At 40.3% G+C, this 15,909-nt stretch overlaps 1 protein-coding gene across 4 annotated transcripts in view; it reads left to right on the top strand.

Moving 5' to 3' along the window:
• The window catches only part of sugct (succinyl-CoA:glutarate-CoA transferase), a 475,105-nt gene that overhangs the window by 409,036 nt on the left and 50,160 nt on the right, over window positions 1-15,909 (top strand). Inside the window, exon 14 of one of the 4 annotated variants that reach the window (XM_087986074.1) lies at window positions 13,737-13,838. The exons of the other annotated variants lie outside the window; for them this stretch is intronic. Coding sequence (XP_087842200.1) covers window positions 13,737-13,838 — 102 coding nt within the window. The remainder of the gene's footprint in view (window positions 1-13,736; window positions 13,839-15,909) is intronic. 4 annotated transcript variants of the gene reach the window in all.

Here is a 15,909-nt window from a genome sequence, read left to right on the forward strand (position 1 = left end):
GCACATCTTCGGACTGAGGGAGGAAACCGGAGCACCGGAAGGAAACCCACGCAGACACGGGGAGAATGTGCAAACTCCGCACAGACAGTTGCCTGAGGTGGGAATTGAACCTGGGATCCTGGTGCTGTGAGACAGCACCAGGATTTAAGTAAATGCAGACGAAACATCATTTATCCAATAAATATATTGTGCTGTAATGTGCAATAGTTCCTAGATGGTGACTATCTCAGAGCTTAAAATATGGCAATTTCCACACATGTATTATCTTCTGATTTTGTTCTCTGTAAAGACTGTCCCAATGTTTCACTCAGCTGGAAGTAGAGATGTTTCCAGATGCACACACATTTGAATGAAATTAATATAAATCTGTCTTCAATGATGGTACAAAACAGAAAAACAGCATCCTTCCTGCATTCCATTAAAAAGAAAATTGATCAAAATGCATACATGGTGCCAAGTTACTATTAATCTATGTTGCATTATAATTGAAATTCAGTTTTAAAAAATAAAGAATGCATTTTAATTTAGAAGCACAACAATTCCTGACTCCTGCCTGGTATTTCAGAGGTACGCTATCATCCATATAATAATGGCAAAAGGCTGTTTGGTCCAGCGTATCTTGCCAACTCCTTGGTGGAGCAATCTAATTAGTCCTGCTCATCCGCTGTCTCCCCATAGCCCAGCAAGTTTATTTTTTGAATGTATATCCAAATTCTTTTTGAAAGTTTCCTTCACCTTTTTAGGCAGTGTAATCCATATCATAACAATTCACAGCATGAAACAAAGGATGAATCATCTCCCCTCTGGCTCTTTTGCCAATTATCTTAAATCTCTGTCCCTGAAATTAATGATCTGGCCACCAATGGAAGGAGTTCCTTCTGTGCATTCTACCAAAGCCCTCCACTATTGTTTATCATTTATACAAACAATTTGGATAAGAATATAGGAACCATATTTAGTAAGTTTGCGGATGACACTAAAAATTGTGGACATTAATAAAGGTTATCAAGATTATAAAGGGATATTGGTCACTTAGTCCAATGGACTGAGGAGTGGCAGATGGAGTTTAATTTGGAAAAATATGAGGCATTGCATTTCGGTAAGACGAACAAGGGCAAGACTTATACAGTCAATGGTAGGGTCCTGGGTAGTGTGGTTGAACAGAGAGACCAAGGGATTCAGGTACATAGTTCCTTGAAGTTTGCGTTACAGTAGACAGGGTGGTTAAGAAGGTATTTAGCATGCTTGCCTTCATTGGTCAGATCACTGAGTATGGAAGTTAGGACATCATATTGAAGTACAGGACATTGGGAGGCCATTTTTTGGAGCATTGTGTACAGTTCTGGTCATCCTGCTATCAGAAGGATATTATTAAATTGAGGTTCAGAAAATATTTACCAAGATGTTGCTGGGACTGGAAGTTTTGAGTTATAGGGAGAGGCTGAGTAGGCTGGGACATTCTTAATTGAAGCGTAGGAGGTTGAGGAATGACCCAATAGGAGGTTTATAAAATCAAGAGGGCACAGATAGGTTTTATCCCTAGGATGGGGGAGAAAGATTTAAAAGGGACCTGAAGGGCCACTTTTTTTCACACAGAGGGTGGTTCATATGTGAATTAACTGCTTGAGGAAATGGTTGATGCAGATATGGCGACAAAGTTTCAAAAACTTTTGGATGAGTTCATGAGTTAGAATGTTTAGAGGAACATGGGTCAAGTGCAGGCAAGTGGGATTGGTTTAGGTTGGGAAAATTGGTCAACATAGATGAGTTGGACCAAAGGGTCTGTTCCCATGCTGTATGCCAGTTTGAAAGTCTGGATTTAGCATAAAACATTGGTCCTAATTTGACTGCAAGAACTTCAACCTGCCTGGAAGTACTACAATAAAATACAGATTCAGCATTCAGGTACTTATTATGGACAGTTTTTGGATGCAGTTAAATGTGGGCTTCATGCGTCCACTTGCACTGTGGATGTGGAGTGTGCTAGCAGCATTATAGCAACACACTTCAGAATGTCTTGGGACTAAGTGGGAGAACCTATAGGTTTCTTGAGCAGTGCACTGGAGATCTTTGTGGAGAGGATCCAAAGGAGAAGGAATGTCATGAATAGGTTCACCTCACCCTCCTGACCTTCTCTCTTAGAGCAACTGGTAATACTTGCCTGGTTTCACAGGTGTTGTAGTGACATGCCAACTCATGCTGCTATTCATGATGAAGGTTGTTGCTACCAGTTCTTTAAGTACAGAGATCATCATAGTGGGGGTGGTGCTTATGGCATTCCTCAGTATTATCCCTTTCAAACCCATGTGTAATGTCTCCCTGACATTTCTTCTCATAATTAATATTGTACATTTTGAGACATAATCACATTTAACACTCCCTACTTGCCGCCAGTCTCTGACCTTTACAAATTCAGGTGATATGGAGGTTTTTAAACAATATTTAACAATATGTTCTCTTCAGACTTAGAAGATGATAGTTTGTTGTCTCAAACATAAAATGTTAACAAATGGTTTAGTTTGTGGAATTAATTGCAACACAAATGAAGCTACTGACTGAACCAGATCTAAACTTCAGGAAAGCCATAGAACTGGTCCTTTCCTCTGAAAATTCAGAAAAAAAGGAGCTCAGAAGCTTCAGGGATCCATAGGCAGTACTGTCTTCAGCCTTGCGCTAGCCTCCATACCGCAGAGTCAAGTGTCCAGTGGATAATGTAGCTCCCATTGGTTGCCAAGGAAGAGCGATTGGAGTTGGAAGCTGTAGGGTTCCAGAACTGGAAGGGAAGTATCTCCACAATACAACGAGGAGTAGGATTATCCATGTTGCCCTTGTAGTCATAGACCCAAACAATGCTACTGAAATAAGCAAAACGTATACTGCCCAGGCTGAAAGGCAAAGCTACCTTAAGTCAGGGCTTTGCAAATAAATCAGCTGAGGATAAGGAATTGATACAGCTGCATTGCATCAGAGCTCCCAAAATGGCTCCAATTAAGACAAAACTTTGTTAAAAGGCCATCCTCTCGTCATGGAAGTAGACATAGGTGCCGCTGTATCTATTGTATGGGAGCAATGAAAGTCGGATATGGCATCTTGCTTTTAAACCTGAGAGACACTAAAGCTAGATTGGCCACATGCAATGGGAAGCCCTTATGTATTATTGGGACCACTGTAACTCACTCATGATTAACGGCTTATGCCCGAAATGTCGATTTTCTTAGCATTAACCCTTTCAGACCATAGACAACAATGACCTCGTCTAAATTCTGTTCAAGATTAAGTCATTAAAGATTTTCCAGAATAAATATTAATGGGCCGTTAGTGATTTTATTTTAACCACTGTCACAGAAATTGTCTTTGTGTGGTTCAAAAGTCCTTTTCCAAATCCACCAACAGCAAGTGAGGAATAAATCCACGTTTATTTTCATGAAACCACGTTTGACATTTTCTACAACAACTTACTTATTTCCATTCAGCATGTTGCTATTAGAATAAGGAATTAGATCAAACATTATCCACCAAAATACCATGCTGCCTACTTAATGACTGTTTGCAGACAATTAAAGTGGCAGTCATTCCCTTAATTATCCTCTGGGCAGCTGCTCCTAGCACAAGCCTCAGGCATCAAAATGCAGGCAGTGTTTCAGCTTAAGATCCATCTTGGCCAGCTCTGAGACTCTTTAGCACCCAACCTATAAAGGAAAATCACCCCTACTATATTCTCATGCTATGTGAAAAGAAAGCTTCATTAGTGCACTAAAGATGAGAAGTCTGTCCTTTAGCTGAAATGATAGTGAGGGATAACCAGAACTGTGATCTTGGAGCCAAATGGCACAAATCTTCTCCCTGAAAAGAAATAATAATCTGTATGACCTAAAGTTTTAATCACAGAAATATTGGACTGACTATTGACTAAATAGGCCATCTGCTTTAGGCTAGATGACATTAAGGTCTCTGTTTTTGGAATAAATGTTTTGTCTTATCCACTAAGAAAAATAGGGATAATTTTACAAGTGTGACTTCTCTGACCTGAAGCCAAGATTCAAGAGTCTAGAATAAAATTGAGTATATTTATAATTTAACTTATTTTAGATGCACTTACCTTCAACAGTATATGAAGTCATAGAATGATGCAACCAAAAGGAAAGCATTTGATCCATTCTGCTTTTATTAGCTCTACGAAAGACCCATCCAGTTTGTTGCATCAACTGAACTTTCCCTTAAAAGCATTACAGTTTTTATTACTCAATGTTTAAGTCCAGTTCTTATTAGTTCCAGCAGCACCCCTGCGCCCACTGTGGCATTCCACATTGCAGGTACTTGATCCCCATGTTAATGAAGAACCTCTCCATCTCTGTCTTTAATACAGTCAATGACTTGGCTTCCAAAGCATACAGTGGCAATGAGTTCACCACCTTCTGCCTGAGGAAATACTTCATCATCTTAGTTCTAAAGTGTTGTCTCGTCTCTTCACTCTGAAGTTGTACTCTCATGGTCAACTCAGATGAACTACATATGATGGATTTAATGGTAGTGTCACCAACCTGTGATGGTGTGTAGTTTATTTAGTACTAAATAATACACCAGCATATCTGACATTTTTTTTAAAAAACAATTTTATAGAGGATAACAACAAAAAATGTTGATACTCAGCAATTCAGGCAACATTTATAGAGTAAGAGTTAATGTCTCAGGTTGTTGACTTATTGATAAAACTGGAAAAGGTTGGAGATGTAGCAGGTTTTTAATGAGTAAAAATGCAGGAAAAATTTGGGTGGCAAGAACAGAGCATAGATCTACAATAGGGTGATGGTAGAGTGATTAAATAACAAAACAGATGATGACACAAGGCACACAGAGATGGTAATGGAACAATGAATAAATAAGTGATGGGCAAAATAAAAGGAAAAGAGAACAAAAAATCAACAACTGGAACCATGCAGAAAAAAAGGCATGATTATGAAATATTGAACAGAAGTGTCAAATCCACAATAGTATGCAGTGTTTAACTGAAGGATCAAGTACTGTTTTTCAAGCTTACACTATGCTTCATGAGTGGTCAGAGGAGTACGTGTTGGAGAATTAAAATAATCAGCAATTAAAAGTTCAGGACTGACCAGAACCAGTCACCCAGTCTTCATCTAACAAGACATTGCATTCTTAGAGACCAGACTGATGGAAGCTTTGCAGAGAGTTTGAATCTTTCCTTTTCAGCAGGGAACTGGTGACCAACACCATAATCACACTTGTAAAGCCAGTGGTCATGCAACACCTAATGTGTCTCAGCTTTCACTGCAGCACAAGCAATCTTCACCAAATGGGAAACCCAGACTGAAGTCATTCAAGATCACCGTGCTGCTATGCATACTCATGGGTGTAGATACAAATGTTCAACAGAGCTTGCAATATCTGTTAAAAGTCCAGCAATGTGACCTATAGCAGAGTCTAGGGTCACTGATGTGCCATGTGATGGCATGGCAATGACTTCCTGGAGCATGAACGTACTAAGTTCTCTCAGGATTGCAGCATATGTGCTCCAAGAACTGCCACTTCACCACTGCCCAGGCTGTTGCTTTTCAACCAAAGAACCCAGGCTAGTTTCACCCCATGCTGCGATGTTGCAGTCTGAAGCATCATCAGCGTCAGCGATTGTCATCCAAGATCATTGAACATAGCGGCCTTTCACTAACCATGCTGCAGTGATTGACATAGAACTGCAGTGGAGCACCAGGCCAGCCAAAAACACATGGAAGACAACGACTAAAACAATAACATAAAAGGTGCTGCAATTTATATATATATGTCAAAATTGAATTTATAAGTTTATATTTGTAGCTTTTATGATTATATTGGAGGCAAGTGGATAATGTGATGGCCAGTGATAAAGGGAGATCAGGATTGTAAGACTATCTTTGAATGGGAGTTGAAGTTGATGTTATTGGTATTGCAAGTGAATTAGTTGGTCAAGTACGGTTCATGTAGAAAGTGGTTGTCTATATTTTCCTCTTGCTGCTTTTGCATATCCTCCTCCCCTTTGTGCATCAGCTTTTCATCTAATGGATAATGACAAGGGGTGTTGCCTCATGATGACAAGATTGTGTAGAATGCAACAGGCCTCCACATATCCTGGACCCCCCCCCCCCGAGTTCTGAAAGTGTCACTAGCTTTGCTCTATCACATTTTATGTGGCAGCGTGGCTCTCTCGCTGTACACATGCTGTGCATGTTTATTGGATGGCAAACCAGAACAATGTCTTCAGTAGGTAGCCCATGTCGTCAGTAGCCTCCATTTCATTTACCATTTGGTTGAAATAAAACTGGCACAGCACATCACTGCAAAGGGAAAGCATGATGACTGCTGTCAGGATACCAGACATTTATTTCATAATGCACTACCTATGGTCAGACCTCACACATGCTGAGGAAATGGAATACTTTTCAGTTCCTGTAAATGCCACATATCCAGAAAACAAATAGCACCCAGCAACATGGAGAAGCCTGCAAACCATTGAACTCACTCCATCTACTTCACTCTAGCAAGAGGGAACACTGATGAAGTTATCTCTTGCCTCCATGATCTTCCTTATGGAACAGTGGACTACAAGCTGTTTATGTTGATAATGTCTCTGGCATAAGCCTGAGAGGAGCTAGATGCACAAATATTCATAGCCATGATAATCTTCACAGCTCTGACACTTTATCGTGAAGCTGCCATAAAATTGGTGTGGCTGCAGCAATTGGCAGGTTTCAGTGACAACCTGCTAATTGAAGTGATGACATCTCAAATGTTGTTCAAGTAAGAGAATTGCTTCCTGAATAACCTAGATGAATATGAACTCCAACTGAGAGTTCTTTTGTCCTCCACCTGCTCCCCCTCCCAGAAAATAGTGTTGTTCTGCACCATCTCTTTGTTTTGCCAGCTATGGTCAATTCCAAGAGGAACACTTATTAGTGCACCATGATCTGAAAGCAACTAGTTTATGCAGAAGATTTGAATTCAACAAAAATTGTTTCAACAACTGCCACATTGCTCCCTGTATACTTTTGAAACTTTAAACATCCATGAGAAGTAGTATAATACACAGAACTGTGGGATTAGCGAGAAAAAAAATCAACAAGCACTAACCTCTAGTGGTTAACCCTTTCAAACAAGCTTTAGGGGATGCCTTACCCTGCTTAAGATATGTTCAGTCCTATGAGATTAAGAGACAGTGGAGGGTTGAGATGTCAATGTGCAGTTTTTGTTCCAGTTTTTCCAAGAAGCTGTCCAGTAAGCTTTGCCTCAGAAGTGTGTACATGGCACGGATTCATTTTGGAACCTGAATGGCACTCATGCCCAAGAAACAGGCAGTACCTCATCCATTAGCTTTTGCTAATATCTTGATCTATTATTTGTACATTTTTATACTGTGAACCTGTGATGTAATGTCAATTCAATTATTGATATTCATCAATAATGGCTTTGAAGACTACTGGTGCAGCCAATCATTATACCCACTTTTTCCAAATTACTCATTTAAAAATAATCTGTTCCACCATTAAATTCGCAACAGTGGAAAAGAGATAAAAATAACCAAAGGAACTGTGGATGTTGGAAATCAGCAACAAAAATAGAAATTGCTGGAAATATCGGCAGATCTGGCAGCATCTGAAGAGAGAAATCAGAATTAATGTGTTGAGCCCAGTGACCTTCTTCAGTAAGAGCTGTTCTTCTTACTTTTCTTATATATCAGAAAAGAATAGATCTAGTAGTTCTCAGTGATATTAATAGCTTCAGATTATAATTCCAATTTTTTTAACAAATTGTTTTACAGAAGTCATTGCTTTTTAGTGAGGTACTTGACTACAGATCACTGATATGAAATCTTATTTTGATTGAATCTCACAGAAATCTATTTTTATATACTGCAAAAGTATAAGAGTTTTTCCTTTTATCTTTGCAAACAAAGGGAAGGGCCTTAATGTTTTGCATCTGGGCCATATGAGTTTTTCTATAAAGTTGCACCAAGAAGTAAATTGTTCATCACTTTGCTTTGTCCAACAGTCAGCAACATGATTTTTGTACATTTATGTTGGACTCAGAATCTTCATTGCAATGTTAAATTAAAATGTCAACAATTAAGCAGAATTTTAAATTGACACAGCTAACATTCTCGCAGTTCAAATGATTACTTGCAAGAAAACAAATTGAACCTCTGAGTTTTTCTGGAAAACACTGACTGCACAAACATAATTTGGTTCTTGATTTTCTGTAGTAGGTAACTGTGTGGAAAAGAGTCACAGTGCTTCACAAGTGTTTAATGGGATTTAAAGCATTTGGGACAGGATAATATGGGACATTATGGTTACAAGTTCTTATTAGCAGTAGTTAAATAGCAGCAGCTGTTTTTGTGATGTCACAAGAGTGGTTTGCCTATCTGTGTTGGTGATCAACATGCGTAAGACAAGCAGTTGGAAGAAACAGAATGCTGGGATTCATATTTGAAGCTAAATGTAAGAAAATGTGAATAAAAACTTGCAGCCTTGTGTTACTGAGAGAAAATATAGATTATCACAGAGAAAAAGAAAGTATGTACATGAAAATAGAGAGAAACCGACCACACGCGGATTGGCAGTAGTCCTGCTTGTTGATGCTGTGTTTTCTTCCTGAATTCATTCATTGGTGTTGTTAGAGAGTAAAATACTAAAACTAAAGATGCAGCAATAACAGGATATTCATCGGAAAAATTCTTGAAATGTTTTATCTCCCACTGTGTTCGACAGCTGACAAAATGCCTCAGTTAGTTTCATCTTTTTATACTGCAAACAGGAAGATAGATCAGCATCAAGTGAAGCCAAAGTAGGATTATAAATGTAATACCTAACAGCCCAGCTGCACTGGCTAAGTCCCTGCCACCTGGGACAATAATCACAAGTACATTAATAGATAAACTACATGTATTGTTCAGTGGCCTTTGATAAACCAGGATTACAAGATAATTATGAAAATGTTATTAAAATGTCAGTATCTGAGATGATTGTTGAAAATTATCCAAATTATTACTTGTGGGTTAATTGGGATACTTCTAAAATTAAGGAAATCAAAAGTCTTTTCCATGCCTTCAAAGAATTGTCAACATTTCAGCATAGAAGCAGGTCATTTGGCATTGTACCAGTGCTAGCTGTTCTAATGGAACTGTTTGCTCTAATCTCACTTTCCTGCCTTGCACCGTATTGTTTACTTCTTTGTGAGAATTTATTTCTGTGAACACTTTTCTAAGTTCCTTTTGTTCTGAAAAAGAAATCCTGAACACATGTCCCTTGCTACTAATTCAGTAACCAATGGAAGTAATCTTTCCCTTTCTACTCTGAAAAACATTTCCCAATTTTGCGAATTTGCATTAAATTCCCTTCAAATTTTTTCTGTTTTAGTGTAAAAAGCTCCAATTTACCTATTGCTGAAGTTGTAAAATAGCATTTTATTATCTACAAGCACTTAGTGCAAAACAACATTGTACATTTTTGTATAAAAAGATTGACATTAGTTAGCAATAATAATTTCCTTATGTGGCACTGTCATTTTCTGTAAATTTGCTAGCAAGTCCCAAAAGTTGTGGATTCTTTCCAGTAATGTAATACCAGAATTCAAAAATGAATGTTCTTGCTTACATTGACAGATTTGGATAGCGCTGTACTTATCTAAGGATATTACAGTCTGGTCTAAACTAGGAACAGCTGTTGTCTTGCACTTAAGTGCAAGAGTAGGTATAAGTTTTCCAATTGTTGCTTTACTTTTTTCATGAGCATACTTATAGAATGCGGTCATAGTAATACTTCAGATAAGAAATGCAATTAGTGAGCTACAGCATTAATGACACTAAAATGCAGTGTAATGCAGTTATTTGGATACCTATTATGAAGTTCTGCTCTGACAGGTAGCAGCCATTCATTACATTTTTAGTCCAGACTTCCCAGAACAGATTGAAGTGAAAGGTAAATGTGTTGGTGCTCTGAGGGAATGTTCTGCGGAACTATTTTTTCATCGCTCCCTCCAGGAATCTTTGTTGACAATTTATATTAAAGGTTTAAACTTTGGAATCAAAAACACAACTTGTAGATTTGCAGATAACACCAAATTGGAAGAGATAGTCACTTCCAAGGAGAGCTTCAAGAAATTAGAAGAAAATATTAATAGACATGAACAGAGTAGATAATGGCAAATAATTTTCAACAAAAAATAGGAAGCTAGCATATTATTCAGAAAATTAGAATCTAAATTGAGTAAGGGAATAAAGGAACTGGCAGTACATATATATGAATCACTAAAAGTAGTGACATAAGCTTACAAGACCATAGAGGAACTGAACTAGGCACCAGGGTTTATTTGAGGAGAAAGTGAGGTCTGCAGATGCTGGAGATCAGAGATGGAAATGTGTTGCTGGAAAAGCGCAGCAGGTCAGGCAGCATCTAGGGAACAGGAGAATCGACGTTTCGGGCATTAGCCCTTCTTCAGGAATGAGGAAAGTTGGTCCAGCAGGCTAAGATAAAAGATAGGGAGGAGGGACTTGGGGGAGGGGCTTCGGAAATGTGATAGGTGGAAAGAGGTCAAGGTGAGGGTGATAGGTCAGACTGGGGTGGGGGCGGAGAGGTCAGGAAGAAGATTGCAGGTTAGGAAGGCGGTGCTGAATTTGATGGATTTGACTGAGACAGGCTGGGGGGAGGGGAAATGAGGAAACTGGTGAAATCCGAGTTCATCCCTTGTGGTTGGAGGGTTCCTAGCCGGAAGATGAGGCGTTCTTCCTCCAACCGTCGTTTCGCTGTGGTCTGACGATGGAGGAGTCCAAAGACCTGCATATCCTTGGTGGAGTGGGAGGGGGAATTGAAATGTTGAGCTACAGGGTGGTTGGGTTGGTTGGTCCGGTAACTTCCATATCCGCCACAGATTCACCTGTACCTCCACACATATCATCTATTGCATCCTTTGCACCCGATGTGGCCTCCTCTATATTGGGGAGACGGGCCGCCTACTTGCGGAGCGTTTCAGGGAACACCTCTGGGACACCCGGACCAACCAACCCAACCACCCTGTAGCTCAACATTTCAATTCCCCCTCCCACTCCACCAAGGATATGCAGGTCTTTGGACTCCTCCATTGTCAGACCACAGCGAAACGACGGTTGGAGGAAGAACGCCTCATCTTCCGGCTAGGAACCCTCCAACCACAAGGGATGAACTCGGATTTCACCAGTTTCCTCATTTCCCCTCCCCCCAGCCTGTCTCAGTCAAATCCATCAAATTCAGCACCGCCTTCCTAACCTGCAATCTTCTTCCCGACCTCTCCGCCCCCACCCCAGTCTGACCTATCACCCTCACCTTGACCTCTTTCCACCTATCACATTTCCGAAGCCCCTCCCCCAAGTCCCTCCTCCCTATCTTTTATCTTAGCCTGCTGGACCAACTTTCCTCATTCCTGAAGAAGGGCTAATGCCCGAAATGTCGATTCTCCTGTTCCCTAGATGCTGCCTGACCTGCTGCGCTTTTCCAGCAACACATTTCCAACCAGGGTTTATTTGTAGAGGATAGAATTGAAAAGTGAATTTATGCCATACTTGTATCAAGACATGCATGGATCGCGTCGAGAATACCGCATGCAGTCCAGTTGTCAGGTTACACAAAAACATGAAGACTGAAGAGGCACAACAAAGACAAATAAGGAAGATACCCACAATGCAATGACACGTTTATCGGGAGAAGATGAAAAGGATGAGTTTCTTTTCTTTTAAAAAACATAGGTCAATAGTGACCTGAAAATCATTAAAATTATGAAAGGTTTGATGGCATAAACGTAGAGAGACTGTTTCTGTTGTGGGGAAGAACAAAATTAGAGATTATCAATCTAAGATCGTCACTGTGAAATCACACAGGTAATTTAGAAGAAACTTTCTTTACTCAGAGAGTAATGAGAGTGATTGAAGCAAATAGGATAGATCCATTTAATGAAAAGCTATAGAAGGAAATGAGGGAACATGAGTAGAACGTTACCCTGATGAAGTTAGATGAGGAAAGATTGAAGAAGGCTTGAATACCTAAGAAGTATCTCTCAACATCTTGATAATACTTCTGTGCTAATTGCAAAAAGAACTTACAGAAGCAAAATACAGCAGGCCCAGCACCATCTGAAATAAAAACAGAAAGTGCTTTTGGTCAGGACTTCTGATGAACGACCATTGAACTGAAATGATGGATGGAACCTTATAAGGGTCTGAGCAATATGGACAATGGTAAGATTTGTAGCAGAATCAGCCAAGTCTAAGTCCAGCCAATCTGGACATTGGGAGCATTGCAGTTATGGATTTACTAAGCAGCAATGTGAGTTTCTTGCTGGTCAGAGGTGAATTGCGAATTGAAACTCATTTGTGCTTGTCAAATGCCTTTCTAGTGATCACTTTGCCTAATTTATCATTCGGCTTCCTATCTTACTAAGGACACAAAATAAGCTAGATGTTGAGAAAACCCGACATGGAAATCAGAACAGGTAGCTGGCGAATTTACTTGGTTGCTTTCTCCAAAGGATCTCTATGTTGGACACCAGGCACCATCATCATAGGGCACACTTCATGGGCATATGCACCTCATATCACTGGACATTGGCATCCAATATGTTACAGTCTCTAAGAATCCTTGAAGGACCTCCAATCCATTTATAGGAAGCTTCTCCACTTCAGTGCTGCACCAACAACTATCATTGTAATGCTGCAGCAAGGATAAATTAAAATCAGGTACATGCTTCCAACTCATTGGACTGGACCAAGCTGTAACTCTGGACTCTTTGTTTGTAGTCATAGCACTCACTCATTCTGAGCCTACCTGAATGTCACAACATCCTTGCCCTGCCTTGCCTTGACTTTGTACACTTTGCTCCCTCAGCCTGAGACACCAGTCTCACAGTACTACTGTCTTGCCTTCCCATTTAGTGCAGATGTCACAAAGCTAGTCATTTATTTTCTCTAAAAGCTGTTCTTTGGCTCAAGGAGACTATGTCCTTGATTTATTTTTCAGAGGGGCAATAAACTGGGCCGGGCTGCAATCAGTCTGGTTTGGTACAGAGGTGAAAAGGATTTTGAGAGGCCTTTTATTTATATGTAAACAGATGAGACTTCAGGCCAAAGTGGTCATGTTTTAGAAGAGACCTGTATAATGAAAGAGGAGTAGTCAGCTCTCTAGCTGAGCTGAGCAGTTTAATTCAGTTTTAAACAGGTTGGAAGTTCAACAGGGAGCTGTGTGGAAACTTTCTCTCTTTTTACCGACCTCCAATTTCAACCTGTAAGCATGTGTTCCACTTATACTGGGTTTTAAAGGAAATTTGCTTATTGGGACTGTTGTGTATATTCAGAACAGCATAATTAAGTCTAGTTGGATAGGCTGAGTTCTGCAGGGATTCTTTATTCTAATCTTTGTGTTTCTTTGTGTAATTTTGTGAATAAATTTTTGTTTGTTTTAAAATCTAGTAGTCAACCTAGCTATCTTACTCTGGGTAATTTTCATTGTACACTTACCAAAACAAATTGCAAAGTTATGGTTTGGATCTGCCTCTTTAAGAATGTTTTGAGTAGTCTGGCCTAGTCCATAACACAGACATGAAGAAAGGAAGATTCCTGATGAAGGGCTTTTGCCCAAAATGTCGATTTTTCCTACTCGTCATATGCCGCCTGACCAGCTGTGCTTTTCCAGCATGACTCTAATCTTGACTCTGATCTCTAGTATTTGCAGTACCCACTTCTGCCATGAAGAAAGGAAGCCTGTCATGGTTGTCGGCAGATCTCAGTCAAGTTAAGAGGACTTTGCTCAGGGGGTCCTGGCACAGTAAGTCAAGTGCAGCTTCTGGTACTAATCCAGGGTCTTGGACATGGTTAGTCAGCCACCTGGGCGGTCAAAGTGAGGATCCTCTCCAGACAAAGGATGAGGAGCCAAATACCTGGCAATCAATCAATCAACTGTCCTGACTCTTACCCACCCCCTCCCTCCCCCCCATGGAGTTTGTTTTCTTCCTGGAATGAGGGAAAGACAGGTATTATGAGCGATGGACATGGGTGATACTGATGTTACATTTGGAGCAGGTAATGAGGTGTCTCAAGCAAATAAGTAGACAGTGCAGACGGCATGCAACGTTAGTGGTCTCCGGCCATGTCTGTGTTTGCACAGGTCCAGATGGATTATTCTTGTACAGGATCTTCAGAAGCTCCAAAATCCAAAGGATTCCATCCAAATGCACATTAGCAGTGAAACCAGATATCTGCAGCCAGAGAAGGTGTATCATGTAAGAAGGGTTGGAAACAAGAAGAGTAAAGCTTTGTAGTTGCATGAACACATACACAAGATAAATGGCAATGCAACATGAAATAATGTTTCAATTTAAAATTCAATACAACTGATTTCTGGGATGAAGGGGTATCTTATAAGGAAAGGTCAAGCAGTTTGGGGCTACATCACCAGTGTTTAGAAGAATGAGAGGTGATTTTATTGAAATATAGAAGATTCTGAGGTTATTTGATAGGCCGAATGCTGAGAGAATGGTTGTCAAGTTTAAAATTAGGAATCTCCCTTTAAGACCAAGATAAGGATTGCAGGCTTGTGGAATTTGCTTTCCCATGGAGCATTGTAGGTAGGTTCATTGAATGCCTTTAAGGCTGTGTTAGATTTTTTTTAATCCACAAGAGTTTTGAGAGTTATGGAGATTACATAGAGAAAGGGAGTTTAGGCCATAATTAGAACATTTAGCGTGTCTGATCTGGTGCATATTTATAGGTACCATCAGGACTGTCAAAGCACCTGAAATGCATCTTCAGCATGCCATTTGGCTTAATCAATCACAAATGCATGATGTCTCTAACAAAAAGAGAAATTGCTAGAAAAACTCTGGCAACATCTATGGTGAGAGATAAGAGTTAACACTTTGGGTCCAGTGATCCTTCTTCTAGAAAAAGGTTGGTATTTATGCAGAAGTTGGGGTGGGGGTTAAGGAAGAGTGGCGTAAGAGTAAATGTTAGGTGGAGTTAGAGCCCAGTGAGAAAAACTGTTGGACAGACAAAGGAATGAGTAAAGGTCAGTTTGTGGGAATGATTAGCTGTTAATGCGGACTATTAGTAGCTGACAATGGGTTGTGTGTTGTAGCAGCCCTTGTGATGACAAGGCATGGTGTGTGCGGATTGGGGTAACGACAAGGGAGAAGGTGCCTCAAATCCTAAAATTATTGAACTCAATATTAAATCCAGCAGGCTGCAGAGTTCCCACGCATAAAATGAGGTGTTCTTCTTTCAACTTGCGCTGAGTTCACTGGAGCACTGCAGTAAACCTGAGTCAGAAATGTTAGCCAGGGAACATGGTGGTGTGTTGAAATGGTAGAAAACTGGAAGTCAGGATCTTTTTTGCAGACAATATATGTGGAGGGAACAGAGGCTACCTGACATATTCTGATCTCTGTATGTACATGTTTACATATGTATGGCATGACCAACTGTACAGACCATCAAATTATTTTATGAATAAAGTATATTTTTGAAATAAAAAAAAAGTTCCTCCAGAGGGATCACTTCTCGGCCTTTTGGCTCGGAATATGTGTAGTTCCTGAGGACCAGAGGAAGAGATTCTGCTCGAGTGCTGTCGGTTCGACGCAGCGGACGTGTGCTGGCAGGGGAGAAACCACGGGGATCATGTTGCGAGTCGTCGGAGCTGCTGGAGACAATCGCTGGATCGTGATTGGACGTTGGAGGATCGTTTGGTTGTGCTGACCTGCTCTTGGTGGATCTTTATGCTGGCTTCGGCCTAACGCCAATTCAGGTACCAGCCAACCTCAGAGCTATGGCCTCAGCAGCTGCTCGCAGCCCTGGCCAGGGCATTCGCAACACAGTCAAGGTGACTGTGAAGAAGGTGGAGG

Source organism: Chiloscyllium plagiosum, unplaced genomic scaffold, assembly GCF_037043375.1.
Source record: "Chiloscyllium plagiosum isolate Xiang-an unplaced genomic scaffold, Cpla_swu_hap1 HiC_scaffold_4, whole genome shotgun sequence".
NCBI classification, from domain to species: domain Eukaryota; kingdom Metazoa; phylum Chordata; class Chondrichthyes; order Orectolobiformes; family Hemiscylliidae; genus Chiloscyllium; species Chiloscyllium plagiosum.